The following is a 23,083-nucleotide window of genomic DNA, read 5'->3' on the forward strand; positions in this document are numbered from 1 at the left end:
AGAAGTCAGAGGGAATTAAATCATATATTACTTGGTGACTATTTTTGAGCTGTATGAGCAAAAATGTTTTTGGAAATTGATGATTTTCTACTTTAAATTGTATTTTTTTCTTGTATTTTTACAGTTGGTCTAAATTATTATAACAACCATTAGGTCTATTGTTTTGCCAGTTTGGGAATAATACAATAATGGTAATAATGTTCTGAATTTCTGATCCCAAACTGTTCCCCCACAGTAATTACTCAATCGTATAAATCAACTGTGAAATCAATATTAAATTTATTAGTCAATTATGTTGTTTGATTGAGCATTAGTAAATTATTTACATTATTAGATCACGTACGATTTGGAAACCGATAGGTGATGATTGTTATAATCTTCATCACCACGTTTGAGTATTTATTTAATGATTTATTAACTAGTATTGATGATTTGATTAAACAAACTATTTAAACTGATTTATAATGAGTAAATTTTACTTTATTTTCTTTTTATTAATAAATTAACCATAAATATACCCAAAAATTAATTATTTTTACCTTCCAATTTTGTTATTAAAATTCTAAGATAGTTTGAGACTATTTTCTTTTCATTAAATAATTACAGTTAATGTACTTTTGAAAGTACACCTTATCCTCTGTAATTTTAACAGTATAAAACTATACTCCATTCAAACTACGTAAGAAATAAAATTCTAACACCTTTCTTACTAATAAATTAACTTTAAATATATCTAAAATTAATATCTTTACCTTCCAATTTTGTTATCAAAATTATAAGACAGTTTAAGACTATTTTCTATCTTTTTTTTCATTTCATTTATTTAATTTATTTTAATTTAAAAATTTATTAATATGACAATAATTTTTACCTTCCAATTTTATTATTAAATACTAAAATAATTTGAGAGAATTTGATTTTTACTTTCATTTCATTAAATAATTACAGTTTATTTATTTTGAGACTATCCTCCATAATTTTGACATTATAAATCTATACTCCATTCAAACTAGGTACGAAGTAAAATTCTATTACTTTTTTATTAATAAATTAATTCTAAATATTTCTTTACTTTTCAATTTTGTTATCAAAATTATTTATTTAATTTAATTAAACATTAATATAAATATAAAAGTAGTTATTAAAAATTATGCATAAATTAATTATTTTACTTTTTTATTAATAAATTAATTTTAAATACACCCAAAATTAATAATTTTTACCTTCCAATTTTGATACTAAAATTCTAAGACAATTTGCGACTATTTCCTTTTTACTTTCAATGCATTAAATAATTACAGTTTATTTATTTTGAGACGATACCTTATCCTCCCTATTTTTGAGATTATAAAACTATACTTCATTCAAACTACGTATGGAGTAAAATTTTAATTGAAACTATTTTTTTGAAATATTTGTTTAAAAAGTATGTTTTTATAATTTCATTAAGTAATTACTGTTAATGTATTTTGAAACTATATCTTATCATCTTTATTTTAGGCGGAATAAAATTAACTTTCATAAGTATAATCTAATAAAAGTTTTTTTCTTTGCATTTTTCTCGTTACAAATTAATCATTGTAATAATAAGAAAATGTGATAATTCGGTTAATATATAATTTATATGAATTTAATAATTAATAAATATAAAATTATTTATCAGAAATTATGCATAAATTAATACTTTTACCTCAAACTCCTTTTTGTATAATAGAAAAATGTTTAACATTTGATAAGCATATCTAGCAAAATTTCCTTTCCTTACATTCTTCTCGTTACAATTTAGTCATTGTAATAAGACGAAAATGTGATAATGTAGTTAGGCAAATTATTTCAAAAAACCAGTTGATTTGTAATGTGTAAATCCTACCGCAATTAATATAAATATAACAATTATATAAATAATATGCATAATAAAATATGCATAAATTCATCAACCTTTATCAATTTTGATATTAAAATTCTAAATTTTTAATTAGTTCATTAATAACACTGTATTTTTAAAATATACTCTATCCATTTGCTTTGTAACAGTATAATTCTTTTACAGATTACACCGTAAGATATTTTCCTTGCATTTTTGTGGTTACAAAACACTCATTGTAATAAAACTAAAATGTGATAATCTAGTTCAACGAATCATTTTGTAACTCCAATTAAACTGATTTGTCAAGTGTAAACTGGACTACAAATTTATAAATATAAAAATCACTATTTGAAGTTAATGCCTTTCAAACTAATGACAATTTATACAGATATAAAAGGAGAACATGTATGTAAGAGATCGTTTACCTACTTATATACAACAAATACATTTTTTAACTTAAATTATTTAACCTAGTTTTCTAGGTAATCATGTTAACGTTTCTCAAACCTTGATTAATGTTTAGTTTCGTTGAAAAAACTCAACTTCCTTCCTGTGAAAAATCAACACATGTATATCATCAATTTTATTACTAGTAACTTCTTGTCAACTAGAATATAGATAAAATATTTACATAATATTTACAAAGAGTTAAGATAACAGTATCAACGGGAACTATGTTAGTTCAAACACGAAATTAAACAACGTTTCTAGTTTTAATTAGAAGGTTAATATGCCATATATAAAGCAAATTACACAAAAATTTTAATAACAAACATGTGTATTTACAACCCGGCGTTAATTACCAAGTATTTCAACAATGTGAATTAAAAAATCGGATCAATCTTTTTTTTTTTTTTGGAATGCCGCCGTAAATTAAAAAGTATTTACGAACACATTAACCGTGACTCACTTATAACAATAAGTTATTTGAATGCCTACTTTATCAGTCACTAAAAATGTTTGTTAATTTAAAAAGACTTAAGTATGATTATCTGGTCGTTGAATGCAAAAAATGTTTGTTAGGGTTAGAATTGTTAACAACATATTTGACCTCCAAAATATAAATAAATATTGATCAATAAAATAACGTTCGAGAGTTGTACAATTGGCCTCATACAAATATGTAAAGTTGAGTAAGAATTTGGAAGACTCACTTAATTTGTTTACGTATTGTTTATAGTAATAACAACGTACGTTTAATGACGTTCATTAATAATCGATTAATTTAATTTATGGAGGTGTTTCGATAAACACAACTACGACTAGATGGCATGTAAAATAATCCCCACTCAAGTATTTATTGTTAATTGAATCCTTGCTGCAATAAATAGTCAGGAACGAAATTTATGATTAAGTCCGAGGTGAAGCAATAATAATGATTTAGATTCTATTGCGTATTTCCAAATAAAGGCGCAAAATTTGAATATTTATTAGATTCAAGTTGACTGATTTAAAATTAATTGCAGTTGTGGAGATAATGGCAATATGAATTTTAGACTGGTTTCGAAACATCCTGCCTGAAATGATTTGAATTATGATATGTATCAAGAACAATTTTTTGCAACCTTTTTTATATGCTGTAGTTGTTGTTGTATGTGATTTTTATGTATATTTATTTAAAATTACAGACAATGACATTTAAAATATTGTAAAATAAGTTTTAGTGCACATTGTTGAAGTTAGACTCAACGTTTTGGCAGTTCTAATAACTACAGGTCCATATTTCAAGATGAAAATACACAAAATTTCATAAACACATGTATTTGTATTTATTTATTTATTTTCCCTGTGATCAAAAAAACTATAAACTGGAATGTTAAAAATATCTCAAAATCATTTAAGGATTAATTATCACATTTAATATAATTTTTAATGTCAACGAGACACACAAATTCTATTTTCTCTGTCAGACTATATGCACCGATAATGACGCATATTTTATACACTTTTAAAGATATTTTAAAATTATTAAACTGATAATAAAAAGTAATGGGTTAAGTCACTACCTCTTCCTTGAAATTAGCATACTTCAAAATATACCTATGACAATTAATATTCATTATTCTGATTAAAATACACTGTCCCACAATAGATGTAACAAGAGTTGAAATGGACATTTATTTTTCGAATTTTGGAAGGTTCCTTAAAGGATGAATATTGTCTAATGAAAAAATAATCTTTAATAAAACTAATTTCCTGACTAACATATGAAAAAAACTTTTTTATTTTTTTAATTGATGATATTTTACTTGTTTAGAATGAAATTTTGTATTTTAGTACCTAATTTCCAAAATTCTAAACATTAATGCTCATTTTACCTCTTGTTATCCTGGGACTTTTAATTAGAAAAATATGAATATTAATTGTCACACGTATAGCAAATTCAATTGTATTATTTTTCATATAAAATTCATATATAATTTCAAATAATTATTTCTTTCTCTTGTGTGATATAGAAAAAAATCACAAATTAATATTCTATTATTTTAGAAATTTTGACAAAAAACAATAAAAAGATGACTTTTAATATTATGTTGTATATGTTAATGTCACCACATAAGTTACACATTTTTAAATTATTAAACTGATTGTGTAAACTAATTGGAATATTTTCAAATATCTTTTAGTAACATATTTGTAATTTTAAACTATAAAAATCAATGAAAGGAATAAAATTAAATGATATAATTATTTTTTTAATTATAATTTACAAAAAATGGATATTTTGAAGTATACTAATTTTGGAGGTCAACTTATTTTTTATATAAAAAATGAAATAATCATAATTTCTCTTAATTAATAAATTGTTCTAAATTTATTTTTTCTATTCTTCAAAATCTTTAATGGTCCATACTGTATATATTTATAAATATGATTTTTAATAGAATTTTTATAATTATATTCTATAAAATTCAATGAAATTTGATAAAACAATATAAATAGATTATTAAAATTAAGTTTAATTAATACTCAAATATTAATATTCTATTATTTTAAACATTCAATAAATAAATTAAATATGATTTTCACTGTTGAATTATACGTATATATGTATGTGTTAAAATTACTAAACTGATTATGAAAACTAATTGGAATATTTTTATATATTTGTCCCATTCTGTACAATCATCTACATAATTTAGTTTATTGGGAAACATATTTTTATCAGAAAAATATGAATTTTTATTGTCACAGGCATATTGTAAAGTACCCTAAATTCAGTAGACTACTTATTTACTTATTTATAAAAAATACAATAAATAATTTCATTTATTTTTAAGTAATAAACTTATATTTATCAAAATCTACACTGAGCCATACTGTATATATGTGTGTATAAAATTTTAAACAGCAATTTTATAATTTTATTCTATAAAAAATTAACAAAATATTAAATTATTACTTAAGCATATATAATTTATTATAAATATATATATTCAAAATTTAAAAATTTCTAAAATTAATAAAATTTAATATTCTAGTATTTTTATAAATCAAAGAATTTTTAGAAATTTATAAAGAAAACGGTACAATAAATTAATTAAATGTGATAGGGTGTGTTAAATAACGCAAAATGTTGTTACATACATAATTTATATATTTATATGTTTTGATTGATTTATTTAAAAACCATAAAGGTCTGTGTGTTGGTGTAGTTCGAGTCTATTTTTATTGATCATCATTGATTTATTATTATACATCAGAACATATTTTATGTATCATATTTTATTTATTTCTATATATATATATATATATATATATATATATATATATATATATATTTGATTATGTTTGTAATAATAAATAATCAAAACAAATCCCCTTAATGTGTACTCGAGTAATTTTAAAATAGATACGTACAAAACATAATCATTCTAATGGCTTAATTAAACAGTAAATAATGAAGTAAGTAAAAAATTATACAGTTACAAGGATACACACATTTACATATTTACTGCCTAATAGGAAATAAATATTTTTAATGGTAATGAATAATTTAGTAGGTGCACAATTTTAAGGATTTCCTCGTAATTACAATTGTCATCAACAAAATGCGTCGAGAAATCGCACAATTAATACAACTTCTAATTGGACTTTAATCATCAAACAGTAATAATTAAAAGCACACCTTCACGGTATAATTTAAATTATAAAAAAAATTAAAATTAACTCCGTTCCAACACCGACAAACTCCGTGAGTCACCTCCAACAATAATTAAAGAGAAAAAAAAAAAGAAACTCGCACCAACCTGAGTGAATCCAGCTCTCCTCGCGTCCTGACCCTGTCCGCCACCCTCCTCGTGCCGCAGCATGGCCCTCTCCACCCTCGCCAACGTGGGGGAGTCGAGGATGCCCGGCGGCAATTGGGACGTCCGGGGCCTGACGGCCGGACACACGCACTCAGGTTGCACCAACATCGCGACACACAGAAATAAGAAAAAAAAAACGACGAAGGAAAATCAGTCCCGGAGTATCAACCCCCAGCGGTGAGACGGTTTCGAATATGCACCAGGTCCGACGAGCACGTTGCGCTGACGACCAACTGTTGCTTGGCGCGGAGTCGACCTGCTAACTGCTGCGGTCGACGGACAACTGAGACGAGGCTCGCGGTTATCAGTGCGATGTGGGGGTGGGGACATGCGAATTTTCGGCCGGCGTGGCCCCCATGCGTCGGAAAGATGTTGGGGGTTTGATAAAAAGATTATTGTTTCGTCTGGTCGATGCTTATTGAACATAAAGGGAACTTTGCCAAAAATTTATTTACAATATTATTAACTGAATTAATAATTAATAATTAATAATTAATAATTAATAATTAATAATTAATAATTAATAATTAATAATTAATAATTAATAATTAATAATTAATAATTAATAATTAATAATTAATAATTAATAATTAATAATTAATAATTAATAATTAATAATTAATAATTAATAATTAATAATTAATAATTAATAATTAATAATTAATAATTAATAATTAATAATTAATAATTAATAATTAATAATTAATAATTAATAATTAATAATTAATAATTAATAATTAATAATTAATAATTAATAATTAATAATTAATAATTAATAATTAATAATTAATAATTAATAATTAATAATTAATAATTAATAATTAATAATTAATAATTAATAATTAATAATTAATAATTAATAATTAATAATTAATAATTAATAATTAATAATTAATAATTGATAATTGATAATTAATAATTAATAATTGATAATTAATAATTGATAATTGATAATTAATAATTAATATATTAATATATTAATATATTAATTATTAATTATTAATTAATAATTAAATCTACTCAATAATAATATTTAATAATAATGGTTAAAACTGATAATAATAAAATTACTGAATATATATATATATATATATATATATATATATATATATATAATAATTAGTTTGATTGTGTATATAAAATTTGTATTATTTAATCAGATTAATTTTAGCTGTTTTTATAAAATTATTTACTAACTGTAAAAACGTATTTAGCTTCACCAAATATAAAAAATTCTTAATTTTAAATTTTGAAGCAGACTTGTATTTTTTTTATTTCGTTGTAATTTAGTATATAATTAATATAAATTCTTTAACTAATCTAAAAGTTACAGAATTTAAATGAGTAATCATTACTTTTTTAATAATATTCATTTTTACTTTGTTTTCATAAGATTATTTACTACTTTCAGTTAAATACAATACAATATTATTATTTTTTTTTAATTATTTTAACATTAATTTAAATTTGTAATGTTTATTACTATTTTAAATGGGATAACATTTGAAATAACATTTAAGGGACTAATGAATGAGTGTTCAATTAAATTTTAATTTAATTTATTTAATTTTAAGTTGGCTTATTACGTGATTCTGTAATTACAAGCAGCTTAGAACCTATATGTCATTAACAACAAATACACAAATTCAACTAATAATAAAAAATAATTAGTTATATTTTTTTTATTAAATTATTATTTCTAAATTGGTTCTCATTCATTATGGTATATCATTAATTATCATTTCTTTAAAATAAGATTACATCTTAATCTAATGAAAATTCAAGTTTCAACTCTGAGTGAGTAAATACAATAATTTTAATAAAAATTATAACTGTTTCTGTTATTGGATTTACTGCTTTACAAGTTTACCTATTAATTTTGGTTCATTTAAGTTAATTGTTGTTTAATATTATTTTAATGTCCACCATTTCTGAAACTAACGAAATTTCTGCGAAATTCTTTTTGTGAATATCTTTGTATCATATTAAGATTGTCAGTTAAGATTAAAACAATTAATTAGAAGAGTTTAAAATTTATTATACATAAATTTCTTTTATTTAAATTCACCATTTGAATATTTCTCAGCAGTATTATATCTATTAGGTTAAATTAATATATAATAGAAAAGTATTGTTAAACTTTTTTTAAGTGCTTTTTTCTTAAAAAGCTTTGAAAATCATATAATACATATGTTTTCTGTATAGACTTAAAAGAGTAATAATTAATTTACACTCGCTCTGATAATTGTAATTGATATTAATCTGTTTATTAAATTGAAGTTGTAAAAATAAATTGTATCATATTATTCAAAATATTTTTTTTAATTTGTTTGTTTATTTTTAAGAGCTAATTTGTTATGTAAAAATATTATTTTAAGAAGTTTATATGCAATAAATTAATATTGAATAATTTTTAAAATTTAATCATTATTATTATTGTATCTATTATACATTAATAGGAGAAGGGTGCAAAAATCTAAATTGTAAGTAATTTATTTTTAAATCTTTGATTACTTTGGAACAAATTAATTTTGTAATTATTATGTTACATTAAGTACATGATACACAACATTTATAGTTAACAAAAGTCCTCGAAAATCATTTAAAATTTAGTTGAATAACCTAATTTGTATTTTTTGTTCAATTAAATTTTGTAAATTATTTATTGAAAGCAATTTTTATAAAATCCGTATGCTTAAATGCTTTTACTACATTTCGACGTGCCGTTAAAAATCGTCTCATTAAAAAATAACGAACTCCAACACAAAACTGCAACAAGCACACAAAAAACTCTCATCGCAAATTGATCAGTTTTGAATACTTGTAGTGCCATAGAAAGGCACAACTAAAATAACAGGCCCGTGCATTTTGCATAGGAAACCAGAGTTGTTGAATCTCATTTGTATGACTGATAGCTGGAAAATTGGGAATTGCTTCCGATTTTTTCATCATTTCCGCAGATTTAACGTCCTCGCGTTGCCACACGTCGGCGGGGATGTCAACCTGACAGGCGGGGATGCTCAAAAATAAGCGCAAACTTGTCTCTAACAAGAAGTGACAAAAAAGCTGAAAAAAGTTTTATCCAGTTTTATACCACAGTATAATTTGTGATGTATAAAAATGTTTAATGCGTCATGTTATACTTAAAAAACGTCAATTGTTGGTTATCATTATCGACAAACGGAATTTCCATGAACGTTATCCGAGAGACTTGCGAATTTTAGGCGAGAGGATTAAGCTACGGAGTCGGGACTCCTAAATTATGGAGATAATGGCGATGTGTCGGCTTGGCGACCTAATTGTTTAATCCCACTTTTAAAATTAATGATACCAGTTCAAGCCAATTCGGCTTGTTTTAAAATAGGAACGATTAACCAAAGAAAAATTGTCTTGTTTTAAGAGGAATGATTTATAAGTTGAATCGGAAATTCCTCTTATCTGATTTAATCGAGTTGTTGAAATTGGTTTTTTAACGCCATATACGGTACTGTTATCTGTTACCTTTGTTATCTTAACTGCAGTATCAAGATTAATATTACTTGATTTTTGTAATCATTATCAAACACGATTCTTTTTAAATATTTTTTCCGTTTTATATATTAAATTACAATAAATCCTAACTAATCATCAATTATAAATATTGTGCTAATCAGTTACTAAAGCCTTAAAATGTTTACAAAATATTGTTCAGCTTTACCAGAGACAGAAAATTATTTTTCCATTTTAATTTAACATAGTGTTATAATAAACCCTTTAACTAATCCAAAAGTGTAGCAGCACTTGAAATATTATACTAATCAGTTACTAGATTCTCGTAATCCATTTAAAATACCATCCAGCTTTACCAAAGACAGTAACGTCTTCTGAGAAATTAAACAAAATTATGCAGTTGCATTTTACCTCCCATTTTTTATTTCACGGACTGTGTCACGGCAAACATCATAATCCGGCGGCACAGCTTAACGGTAGATCTAATTAAAATATCCTGCAAGTGCAGCGGCACGTGAACATTTAATAGACACGAGTGGAACGTGGAGCAACAGCCAAGATCTCATCCGGAGATTGTGACGATTGCATCTTCTCCAATTCCGCGTGTGTTTCGCTGTATGTGTGTGTGTGTGTGTGGATGTTTGTGCATCTCGAGGATGTCGGGCGAATTGCGAATCGCACCGCACCGTTTCCGCCTCCTTGATCCTTTCCTGCCGTTTTAGTGTCGGCGTAATGTTCGCAGGTGGAAAGCCAAGTTGAAAAGCTGGAGGTGTTTCGTCGTTATCTAAATGGATGGGTAAATGCGGTGAAAAATCGTTTTGCTTTGTTTTGGAAATTGTTTTGGTTGTGGTAGGGAGGGAGTTTTTCTTTATGAATTTAATAAAGATAGGATTATGGTTTATGCGGTGTGGGCCATTTAAAATTGAATCTTCCTCATGACTCTTTTACATATATGTATGTACATAGTTCTGAACATTTTTTTGAAGTTTATATATACCCATTTTGGGGATACTAAATCAATTGAAAAATTTGTTTTATTCATGAAAAGCAATTAAAACTTGACTTTAATTACTTTTCCAATATATTTTGAATAAAATTTTATTTCCGGTTTCGCTGGAAGTGACATTAACTTTATTATTTTCAGTGGACCATATTTTTGAATTTTAAATTCTATATGTAATTGCAAATAAAATTGCTGCCGAGTTACTTTTTTTTCAAAAATTTTAACGTACTAATTAATAATCTGACTAAAATTTCTGTAAAGCCACTAATATTGAAGCTAGAAAGTTCATTTTTGCTATACACTTTAATCAAAGACGATCCCATAGGAAGCCATTACTAGTACACCCAAATCTTATACAGAGTGTTCGTTATTTACTGTTTTTTGGTGTAAGTATTCCCTATAGCAAAATGAATATTATTATAGTATTATTTTACAAAAATGTAATGTAATATCAGATACAAAATAAATGCCACCCCTGACACTACTATGATACATAGGTTAATTAGCTTTATTTTAATATTTTTGTAAAAATCTCTGTTAATATTCATATTATGTGTAGCAAAATCAAAAGTATTTTAATATTCAATTTAATTATAATAAAACATACCTGATATTTCATTAAAAATAACATATTATATTTTAAGATACACAAAATTTAACGTAAATATCGATCTCAATGTATAAAATTTGGTAGTACATATGAAGGCTCCTTACAGGATGGTCCTTGGTTAAAAAAATGGGTTTACAAACAGTTTAGTTAGGCTGTTAAAATTCAGTCAATATTTTTGGTAAGAAAAACTATTGGGTTTAGAAATAGGACAATATATATTCATTTTATTTTTAATTACATGTAGAATATTAAAAATTAAAAATATACATATTTTATTAATTATTAAATTAAAGGGAACTGCTTTCTATTGTTAATTATAATTAAATTAAGTTATAACATATTGAGATATATAGAGTTTACAAAATTTCTTATTTTTCACTATAAAAAGTTTGATAAAATTGCTTTTTATATTTTTATAAAAAATTATTAAATTAAAAATTATTGAGTTATTTACACATAAATTAAACTTGGAGAAAGTCCTCAACTATTAATTATAATTTAATTGATATTATTATTATTATATCTGAATATTAAATTAAAGGAGATTAAAACATTTTTTGTATTATAAAAAAGTTGGATCTATTTGTAATTCTATTTGAAAAAGAAAATTTATACATCATTTAATAACTAATATTTTAGTACAATTCAATGTTGTAATTATCAAATAAAAAATGTTCAGTTAATATTAAAATTAAAATAATTTATATTCAATTTTGTAATTATTAAATTTTATATATACAGATAAAAAAATATTTTTATTAGTAAAAAACTGACAAAAATATTTATATAAATAGTATATAATTGTTTTCTAAAATTCAAATTATATTATTAAATTAAAAATTTTTGAATTACTTACATATAATAATATATATTTTTTAAATTCAGTGTTGAAAACATTGTCCAAATATAAATTATAATTAATAGTAATTATTATTCTTTCTATCTATGAAAGGTTTGTAATACAATAAAAAATATTAATTGGATCTATTTGTAATTCTATTTTAAAAGAAAGCTTAGAAAATCAGTCAACTAATATTTTTTGGAACAATTTAATTTTGTCAATATAAATTAAAAGTTATTGTGATACAGTAAGGTAGATAGATAACTTAAATTAAATTAAAATTAGAATTAATTTTTGTATTCATTATTTGAGAAATTACTCATAATTTAATTGTAATCATTTATTTACCATCATTATTATTATTGTATTATATCTATTAAATTAAATTAGAATATGTAAATTTATAATAAAAATATTATGCAAAAGTACAAATTGAAGCTATTTGTAATATTTTTGTTGCTAAAAAACAGTTACTAATATTTTTATATTCAATTATTAAATTAAAAGTTCTATTTGAAAAATTGTATAACTACTATTGTTGATTATTATGTTTATCGATTAGATTAAATTAAGATATGCATATTTATAATAAAAACATATTGTGTTAAAATCTAAATTGGATGCATTTGTAATTTATTTTTTCAATATTTAAGATTTTTAAATTTATCATAGGTATAGTTTTTAATACACTGTTTGAAAAATTATTTTTTTTTTATTATATTTGTATCATTTTATCAATAAATTTAATAAATCTAAAATAATAATAAAATTTATAATTAAAATAATCTGTAAGAGGGAAATTTAATTTTTTTGAATAATTCTTTATTTTATGACGATTAAATCGTTCAATTAATATGCATATCAATGAGCACTCTTACAAAGGCATATAAGTAATGAAATGCTGTGCTATATAACACTTATTAAGAGAGTGTGCGAAATTTCTTTTGTGCTAGGTCATGAATACGTTTAATTGAATTTTTTATAATTATTTCCTATGGTTACTTTAGAATATTAATAAACTGATTTCATTTTTATGTTTATACAATGTGCAATTTTAAAGGGAACTAACAGTATCAGTTAATCACGTAACTCCTAATTAAACAAATTATGAGAGACAAAACTTAATTAGATCTTAATTTGTAAAATGTTAATTTCTGTTGTTATCTGCTAGTGTAAACAAATTGTTTGTTTAAATTACAATCGCAGCGATAAATACAAATTCCTCCAGGAACATGGCAATTAGGACAGTTATTTAGTCTAGCGACGTCGGTTTTTCCATTCGAAGCACAACCAACAAATGCTCCTTGAAATTTGAAGCCTCCAGAATCGAATTCGTCGAATGGTGACTTACGAATTCGAGTGAAATTGAACAACATGGGAATGGAAGAGTCTCTGTCCGAAAACTTAATTACGTTCGTTATCAACGGGGATCATGGCGCCACAATATTGTTGACTATGCATAGGGTTGTAAATTTATGGGGGCGGCGCTTTCATAATTATACACAATAACGGCACTGTGAGTGGACTGTAAACAAGTCGGATTTATTTACCTTCTAAACAGATTTAGTGGACCTAAGTCATAATTTTGTAATGTGCTGTCTGTAGACTTTATGATTTTAAAAAGAAAAAAGTTGTTATTCAGCATTGTAATAAAATATCACTGTTTAAACGAGTAAATCAGTAAATTTTTGTCAAAGTATTTAAGTTATTTTTGGATTGTAATAAAATATTTCGTCTCAAAAGTATAAACAATATTTATGTTTAAGGGTATAAATATTTTAAAAACAAAAATATTTTAATAACAAAAACGTCAAAACACATATTTTAAATTTAATCTCAAACAAATTTAACTTAATAATTAAATAATAGTATTTACATTTAATTATTCTTCATTAGAAATTAGTATTTACTTCATTCAAATATATTCTAAATTTAAGCTATTTTAATTAAAGTTTAATCACGAACACCCTGTGTATAATTTGACAGTTTTGGTCAGAATGACCATTGATAACGCGTCTGCAAAAAATTTGTCATCAAAATTTATAACTTTATAGACGTTTTAGTTAATCATTAATCTGTCAAAATTTTTGGAGAAAAGATTAATAATTCAAAAACTATTGGATTTAGGTATAAGGGCATGATGTGGCTATTTTATTTGCAGTTACAGGTAAAATTAAAGCACCAAGAATATACAGGGTGTTCCAATGAAATTGGAATGGAATATTATTAAGTTATATTAAGACAGTTAAAGTTAAAAATATTTTTAAGATATTTTTTTTTAATTTTTACATATAAATATCTCCTAAATTAAATTTGAGAAATTGTCTTATTTTTCTTAATTATGATTAACTTTTATTAATAGCCTATAATTTAAATTAAATTATTAAATTAAAAATTATCGATTAAATTCAATGTAGGAGAACTATAATTATTATTATTATTCCTATCTATGTTATAAAAAATATATGTGTTTCGCTACAATTTGTTTAATTTATGTTTAAGGGCATTAATATTTTAATAACAGTAATAATAATATAATAATAATATAACTTGAAGGCATTAAATAACAAATTTGTATATTTAAAAATTTAGTATTTACATTTATTTAAACTTTAATTGAAATTAACATTTATTATTATTTTTATTCAACTACATTTTAAATTTGAAACGCCACTTCAGCTATTGTGCATATTAGATTTATTTAAAAAACAATTTTTTATAATATATTTATTGAAAGAGTTCTCAGAATATTATGAATAATCCTACACAGGAACATAAATAAAATATTATTAAATAAACAACTTTAGTTTGATTTATATCTCATCAAAAAACATACATTACTCATTAATTAAAAAGTGGAACAATAAACTTTAAAATTATGCTTATCACACTTAAATAATGGTGTTTTATAATTGTTATAAATTTGGATAATGAGATTACAACATTTTCGATAAAACCCTAATAATAATAAAACTTTTCCTGAAATTATCTATTTAAGGTTAGGTGGCAACTGTTGCCTCCAAAATTCCTGTCTTTTGTTCAAGAAATCGACAGTCTCCTTAATACAGTCCTCGATCCTACGATCGTCCTCCTTGAATTTGCATTTAATATTCGGATTGTTAATTAAATTATCCAAGTAATCCTTATCAGCTCCCAACTCCCTTAACAACCTACTCTTCTTAGAGGACTTGACTCTAACGTTAACAGGGGTGGCTGACTTGCTGGTTGGTTTTTTCGGAGTACTGCTAACTGGAGTTGTGCACTTTGAACTTGTACTTGTAGTACTGGCACTAGTTCTGCTGTTAGAAGTTCTTGAGCTACTGACTGTTGCAGTCTGCTTGACAGCACTGCTAGTTCTAGAGACAGGTTTGCAAAAAGCTGAACCAATGGCGTTTTCTATGGCCTTTTGGGCTTTATGAACGCCCAATTTAAAGTCACTATGATCTGGACGGATGTGAAGACCTCTATGATAGTACATTAAACTATGTTCAAAGTCCCCCAGATAGTACAAAGCTTCAGCTTTCTGATAGATTCCCTTCAGGAACTTAGGGTCCCCTTTCAAGGCGGTTTCGGCATCCTTCAAGGCGTTTTCGGGCTGTCCCAGCAATATGTAGCACTTACTTCTCGCCACCAAAGAGTTCTTTTCATTCGGATTCAGTTCCAAAGCCTGCAACAAAATGTAACGAATCAGTTTAGTCACACCGCTGCAATATTCCGGCAAAGCGTGTGATTCATCTGTGGCATTAACATTTCTTCATGATATTCGCAACAATTTCGAGTGTTTTAGTCATCGGATATTTACAACAACCATAATTAATTTAAATCGTCGGCCACACCCACAATTTTGAAAAGCAAATTGTTTATTGCGTGTTGTGACCCAGTCAACGCGATAAAATGTGTGCTGAATTATAAAAATTGTCGCTCGGTGAATCACACGGTATTGTCACTAGATTTGGGTTAGATGGTTTAAGGAGGATTTGTTTTCGGCACGGAGGTGACGATTTGTCGAGCTTTCTTTGATTTCACTTTCGTGTTGTGTTGTCTTGCATTACTTTTGTTTTTATTCATTTAACTGGTCCATTTGATATTCTAAGCAGTTTTGGTCTGGTTTCTTTTCTGATAGCTCAGAAATTATGGAAATGTTTGTGCAGACAAATTAACAAATATAAATGTGGATATTTTATTTTGACAGATCTGATATAATTAATTAATTGTAGTATATATTAATATCAATAATTTATCAAAATATTGTAAAATTGAAAATACTGCTCTATTTTAAATATTATAAAGGGTAACAAATCTATATAATATAAATTCTTGTAAAAAACCTTTGACTCAAAATTTAATTAATTAATGATTGAAATCAATGTAAATTAAAAAAAAATAAAATATTTATTTTAAATTAAAAAAATTAATAAAATATTTCATTTACAATAAATATTATATTATATATTTAATTTAAATTTAAAGAAAAATATACATAATGTGTAATAAATAAATTAAAAAAAAAAAAACTAAAATATAACATGATATTTAATTTAAAATTAAAAAAATAATATAAATATATAATTTAGATATACATACAAATATTTAATTTAAAATGAATAAACAATAATAATAAAATGTTTAATTTATATTTTAAAAAGACAGTAATAAAACATTTAAGTTAATCAATAAAATATTGCAAAAGGTTTAAAAAAAGAAATATTTAAATATTTAATTTAAAAAATCATAAAATATGTAATTAAAAAAATAAAGAAATATTTAATTTAAATAAAAAAAATATTTAATTTAAAATTTTAAAAATAAAATATTTAATTTATACATAATTCAAAAATTAATAACAACATATTTAGTATAAAATTAATAAATAGATATATTTATTTTAAATTAAATTTAAATGAGAATTAAAATATTTAATTTACAATTAAAATTTAAAAATAATAAAAAATGTTTAATTTAAATAAAATAAAAAACAATATAATATTTAATTTAAAGTTATAAAATAATAATATATTTAGAAAAAAATAAAATATTTAATTTAAAATTTAAAAAATATATTTAAATAAACTTTTTTATATATTTTAAATTAAAAAAATAATAAAATAGTTCTTTTATATTAAAAATTAAAATATTAATTAATTTAAAGAATTATAATATATTAAATACATTAAATTATTTAATTTAAATAATAAAAATTTACTAAAAATAATAGAATGTTTAATTTAAATTTTTTAAATATAACAAGATATTTAGTTTAAAATTAAAAAAATACTATAAAATATATAATTTAGATTCAAACAAAAATATTTAATTTAAAATTAAAAAAAAAATAAAATATTTAATTTAAATTTAAAAAAATAAATAAATATTTAAATTAATTTTTTAAATTAATTTAATTAAAAATTAAAATAATATAAAAATATTTAATTAAAAAAAAATAATGAAATATTTAATTTAAATAAAAAAAATATTTAATTTAAAATTTTAAAAAAATATTTATTTATTTATTTAATAAAAAATATTTAATTTAAATAAAATAAAAAATTATATTATTATAATACATTTTTTATATAATTTAAATTAAAAAAATAATATTATTAATAAAAAAATTTAATTTATTTTAAAAATTAAAATATTTATTAATTTAAAGAACTATAATATTATATTAAAAAATTAAATTATTTAATATTAATAATAAAAATTTACTTAATTATTGAAATTGATGTACATGAATATTATTAACAATTTTTTACATATGTGAATGAATATTCTAAAATTCCAAATATTTATTCTATTTTAAATATTGTTAAGGGTTACAAATCGATATTATACATTATGAATTTAAATTATTTTTTAACTCCCATACAGCTTATGTAAAATTTATTCAGCTTGCTATATATAAACAATAAATAGTTTATTACAAACACTGAAAACCACTTATCCAATTTATCTATGCCAAGGATGAATAATTCAGAATATAAGTTGAATTTATAAATTAAAAATCTTAAATATTTTGTAATTTTAGAAATTAAATAATTCTTGGGAACTTCTAATTATAGAATTTTTTTTAGTATTATTATATTTAGAATTAGTTTTTAATATTAACAATTATTATTATTATTTTTTTCTTCAATTCATAACATTTTGAATTTTATTGTTTTGTGAATCTTAATAGATGGAAATGATTTTGAAAACACCAAAACGAGTGTATATTTTCACTTTTTTATTGTAATAAACATTAGGCTGAATAGTTCGAAACTATTTGGACAATTTTCCTTCGAATTGCATATTCCAAATGTTGTATTACGTGACAACACAAATGATCGCATTATTTATTTACTTACAGATAAGTGGTTACATTTGCGTTCATGTATACAAACAAACTTATCAACGTCATTAGAAAGAATTTATACGTAAACACTGATTTTAGAAAAATACACAGAAGTCTGTAGATACAAATAGCCATTGTAGTCTATCCGGAATATTAAGTGCGTTCTTATCTCAACGACGTAAATCTTTTTCGGCAACTCACAACCAAAAGCATGCGAATAATTTAATAACGTCATAACCGACCAACACAATGGAGGAATGACTGAATAATGGCAATAATTTAATGCTTGACAAAAATAAGCTCTCCACTTTGACAAGACCGGTTCATAATTAAAGTGAATAAAGCCAGCTTTAATTAAAATTAGATAAAATTATTTTCTCGACGTTTTGCGAAGCACCCACTTTATGTAACGATGCAAAGAGAATTTAAGTCGACGGGAATTCGCTTAATAAAAACCGGTGCCTCGTTGTTTTAATAAATTGTGGATTTTCCAAGTTATAATCAAGTCCATTAAAACTTTGTCAGTGTCAGAAATTTTGATTGATATCTGAAAATGGAATGTGTTCCAAATGCGAATTTGTATAAATTCCGTTCTTTTGAATAAGATTTCTAATTTTAGATAAGAATTTTTTTAACATGAAATTTGGACGTTATTAAGCTGAATATGAACCATTATTTTGTAGTTTTTAATAAACGTATTAATTCTTAGATTAATATTAATTATAAAATTAATAGAAATGATACTCTAAAAACATTAACGGTTTATAAAATTGACGTTACAGTTGCTGAAATTATAAAAGTAATAACACTGAAGTAGTAAAAATATTTACTGCTTATAAAATTCAATTTATAGTTATTTAAGAGTGCAATGTCATGAGAAATTAAAATTTCTTAAGCTATTGTTATTTATGTTTCATTGTCTGCACGTAACACCTTATTTAAATAAAAGAATGAGTGTTTTTATCAAGACTTATTAAGTACTTATATTGTTTTAGTATAATTTATTTTGAACAGTGTAATAACAATAGACTCGATCCATAATAAGTTTATATCTTTTTTTAGTCTCAAATTATTATTGTCACATGTTTAATTTAAATTAATTTAAATCGATAATTAATAGTGATGACAATTATAATAAATAAACTAAAATTTATAATAAAGCACATAATTGAATTAGAATAACTTCAAAACACATTTAATTATTCCAGTATTGGAATAATTGAATTAAAATATTTTAGTTTCATATATATATAAGTACTGATGCAGTGTTAAATAATACAAAATTAAATTATAATGCAGTATTTTTTTAAAAACTAAATTATATTTGTAATTAATTAAATAAATAATTCGAATAATTATATACATATATATCAGAAACGAAATTTTAAATAAAACGTAATTAGCACGAAATTAAACATTTTATAGGATATTCTATCAAAAATATTTAATTCAAAATTTGTCTAGTCAATATAAAAAATATATTTTCCAATATTAATAAGAAATTTATTTTATTTATCAAGTTTTCATCACTGTAGTACATATAAAAAATAGTTTTTTAAAACAACGCCCTCTATGATACATAGACATTAATATTAGTGTTAAAATTTACCGTTTTCTACAGTTATTTCATAGTAAAAGATAATTAAATGAAATATATCACAAACAATATATTTTGTTGATTTTATTCATATATTTCAAAAATACTCACTATGAAATTTGAAATAAAAAGTAATTAGCACAAAATTAAACATTCTGTAGGATATTTTATCAAAAATATTTAATTAAAGTATTGTATAATCAAAATAAAAAATATATTTTTTAATATTAATAAGGATTATTCTTAGTAAAATTTATATTATTTTAATAAAAGTCTCATTTTTAGTGGGAGAAAATAAGCATTGCAATCCAGAGATAAGAGAAATAATAATTAACATGAAAAATTAAGGTGTAAAATTACTTAATTGAGTTACACATTATCGTTGTATCAAGTGGAATAATCAGTCGTTGTCTAAATGATTAAAACTGTAAAAAAGGTGTATTTCAGTAAAGAAACCATTGTTATCAAAGAAGAATATTTGAACAAGACTAAAGATTTTCACTATAATATATTAATTATCCTCCAGAATATTGAAGAATACATTGAAGTGATGATTCCAAGTTCAAAGGAAGAGAAATAAAGCGGAGGAAATGTTGTGGTTTTAGAATTCTTGTCGTGATTACAGAAAATTATTGGTAAAATCTGAAACATACATCCAATATTGTTCAAAATTGATTAAAAGAAACATGTTGAAATCCCGATTGACCACCACAAAGTCTGGATCTAAATCCAATTGAAAACTTATGGAACGACATGAAGTCTCGATTAAAACATCAAAAACCAGTTAAAAAAAATCGTTATCCCATTATTTAAAATAATATATGTTTAATTTTATCAGACATTTAATATAAATATATATAAATTTAATTACACTTATTATTGATAGCTTAAGCGTCCAATTTTAAATTCATATCTGTTGTAGAACACGAAATGCCATTAAACGTGACTTGATTGTCTTGATTGTGCTACTTTCCAGAACATCTTAAAACGTCGACCATTATCCTAATTCAGCCAGCCAGTTTAAAAGATTATGTCGTCGAAGACAATTAAAAAGGAAACTCAATGTAACTCCCAAGAACTTTAATATTCCCTTTCAGCCCGTTCGTTTGTGCATTATTCAGCTACGAAAACGAACACAAAAACCGTGAAAGCGTGCAGATGCAAAAAGCTGGAGAACGGAAACACCTTTGTCATGAAATTAAGTGCGATGCCCAAGTCGCCGCGTCCCATCTCGTAGTTGCCGAGGGCGAGGAACGTGCTGGGTTCCGCTTCCTCCGGTATCTGCAGCATCTTCGATCGGTCCTGTTTCCTCTTCAGCTTCAGCGACTGCTTGATGTCTTTGGAGCCCATGTTCACGGCGGCCGCCCGGTCCTTGTCGCAGTACAGCTCCTCGTGCCGTCCGTTACGGCGTCGGCGACGTTTTCCTTTGAACGTCCCCGGAAGTTAGTTTGTGTTTGGGCAAGAGGTAGTTTTGTTGGGAAGATACCATATCCTTAATTTCTTTTTTAGATTAAACTTCTGAGCATCATTTTTTCCAGAATGTTTAACTATGTAATGAAAGAATCTCAGTTTAAATTTAATGTTAATTAGAATCAAAACTAATAAATGAATAAATAGATGAATTTAATGAATAGACAGTTAATGTCTCGCCTTTACAGCTCAAGATCTGAGATAATTAAACTACCCTGTAATTAATCTAGTTGATCTGCTCCAGAAAAAACAATGATTAATGTATCTTCCCATTAATAAATAACAAACAGCGTCGAAAAAATCCTACAAATTAACCCCGAGCCAACGTCACCGAACCAATTAAAGAAATCCAAAACCCGAACCTTTTTTCCTAACTTCGTGCGTCTGGGAGTCCGCCTTTTTGCCATCGTCCGCCGACCCTCGTTTCGTTTTACCATCGTCCGTCGTTTCCGGCTTTTCCTCCTTCTTAACATCGGCAATTTGGCTCCTGCTCTCGTCCGCGCCCTCGTCCTCACCCACATTGATCCGCACGAAACTCTGCAGGAGTTCGGCTTCGCGGGTGATGCTCAGACGTTTATCCAGCGCGTGAAGCTGGAGCGTGTCCGCCATCATCGCACGCTTAAGATTCGGTTGGGGGGTAAAGTGGCTTTTATTCCCCGGATGAATCAAAGGATGGTGGACCGTTTGTTTTCACTTGTTTTTAACTTGCACTTTTTAACTAGCACTCTTGACACTTCGGATGGGTTGTTACTATGACGACGACGGATTGCGTGATCAATTCTTGGCGCTTTTAGTGTAAGTTTTGGACCCTGTTTCAACACCATATTTTGCAGGATCGTATTTAGAAAATTCAAATTGTGGACATATTTTAATAATATGAAAAAAAAATAGTTACTAAAAATTTATAAACTGACTTAAATTATTTAAATAAGGAATATTTTCTAGAGCTTGAAATTTAAATAAATGTTGAAGAAAAGAAGAAAATTTTCAAAATTAGAATTAACGTCAAATGTTTGTAAAGAAATAAACCTGCGCATTCGCCATAATTTCAATCTTATTCTGATTCTCAATTTGCCAAAGATGTTATTATAGAATTAAATGAAAATAAAAAAAACCTAGTTTCATATGTTATATACATATATATTCTGCATCCAAGCTTCAACATATCCATTTTACTAAATATTTTGTATGCAGCTTACTTCCTTTGATCCTTCTTAGAAATCGTACTTCTCTGTAGCTACTATTGGATAGTTAATGGGGAGCAAATCAGTTTGCTTTCTTCTTAGAATTCATCTTCTTCTATAGGAAGATTATTTTCTTCAGTCCATTGGATAATTAACGAGGATGTATTGAATGCATCTGTATGTATGACTACATTTCATTTCATGAATTTTATTCATCAGTTGCTTTCTTTGAGCCTTTTTTAGAATTCATACTTCTTCTATAGGGAGATTGTACTGTTTAGCCCATTGGATAGTTAATGGGAAGGCATTGATCACATCTTTGAGCCTTATTAAAAGTTATACTTCTTCTATAGAGACGTGGATAATAGACATATAAGC

The 23,083-nt window shown here is 24.4% G+C and overlaps 2 protein-coding genes across 2 annotated transcripts in view; both read right to left on the reverse strand.

The window, feature by feature from the left end:
* The window catches only part of LOC109595986 (uncharacterized), an 80,995-nt gene extending 74,547 nt beyond the window's left edge, over positions 1-6,448 (reverse strand). Inside the window, exon 1 of the mRNA XM_020011435.2 lies at positions 6,118-6,448. Within this exon, the coding sequence (XP_019866994.2) occupies positions 6,118-6,285 (168 nt within the window). The 5' untranslated portion in view covers positions 6,286-6,448. The remainder of the gene's footprint in view (positions 1-6,117) is intronic.
* An 8,661-nt stretch (positions 6,449-15,109) lies between these two features.
* On the reverse strand, positions 15,110-22,144 carry LOC109595985 (outer dynein arm-docking complex subunit 4-like). Its single transcript, XM_020011434.2, has 3 exons — positions 21,884-22,144; positions 21,237-21,475; positions 15,110-15,787 (listed from the first exon to the last, which is right to left on the reverse strand). Exons 1-3 carry the CDS (start codon positions 22,131-22,133, stop codon positions 15,110-15,112), a joined length of 1,167 nt encoding a protein of 388 aa, XP_019866993.2. The 5' UTR covers positions 22,134-22,144.
* Positions 22,145-23,083: the final 939 nt, after the last annotated feature.

The sequence above is a fragment of the Aethina tumida genome, chromosome 4 (assembly GCF_024364675.1).
Source record: "Aethina tumida isolate Nest 87 chromosome 4, icAetTumi1.1, whole genome shotgun sequence".
Taxonomy (NCBI): domain Eukaryota; kingdom Metazoa; phylum Arthropoda; class Insecta; order Coleoptera; family Nitidulidae; genus Aethina; species Aethina tumida.

Bases quoted from the DNA above. Each gene is read 5' to 3' on its own strand.
- LOC109595985 (XM_020011434.2), bottom strand. From the start codon at position 22,133: ATGATGGCGGACACGCTCCAGCTTCACGCGCTGGATAAACGTCTGAGC. The intron at 21,476-21,883 runs GTTCGGGTTTTG...GGACGTTCAAAG, and splicing joins GCACGAAGTTAGGAAAAAAG to GAAAACGTCGCCGACGCCGT. The intron at 15,788-21,236 runs GTGTTTCCGTTC...ATTTTGTTGCAG, and splicing joins CACTTAATTTCATGACAAAG to GCTTTGGAACTGAATCCGAA.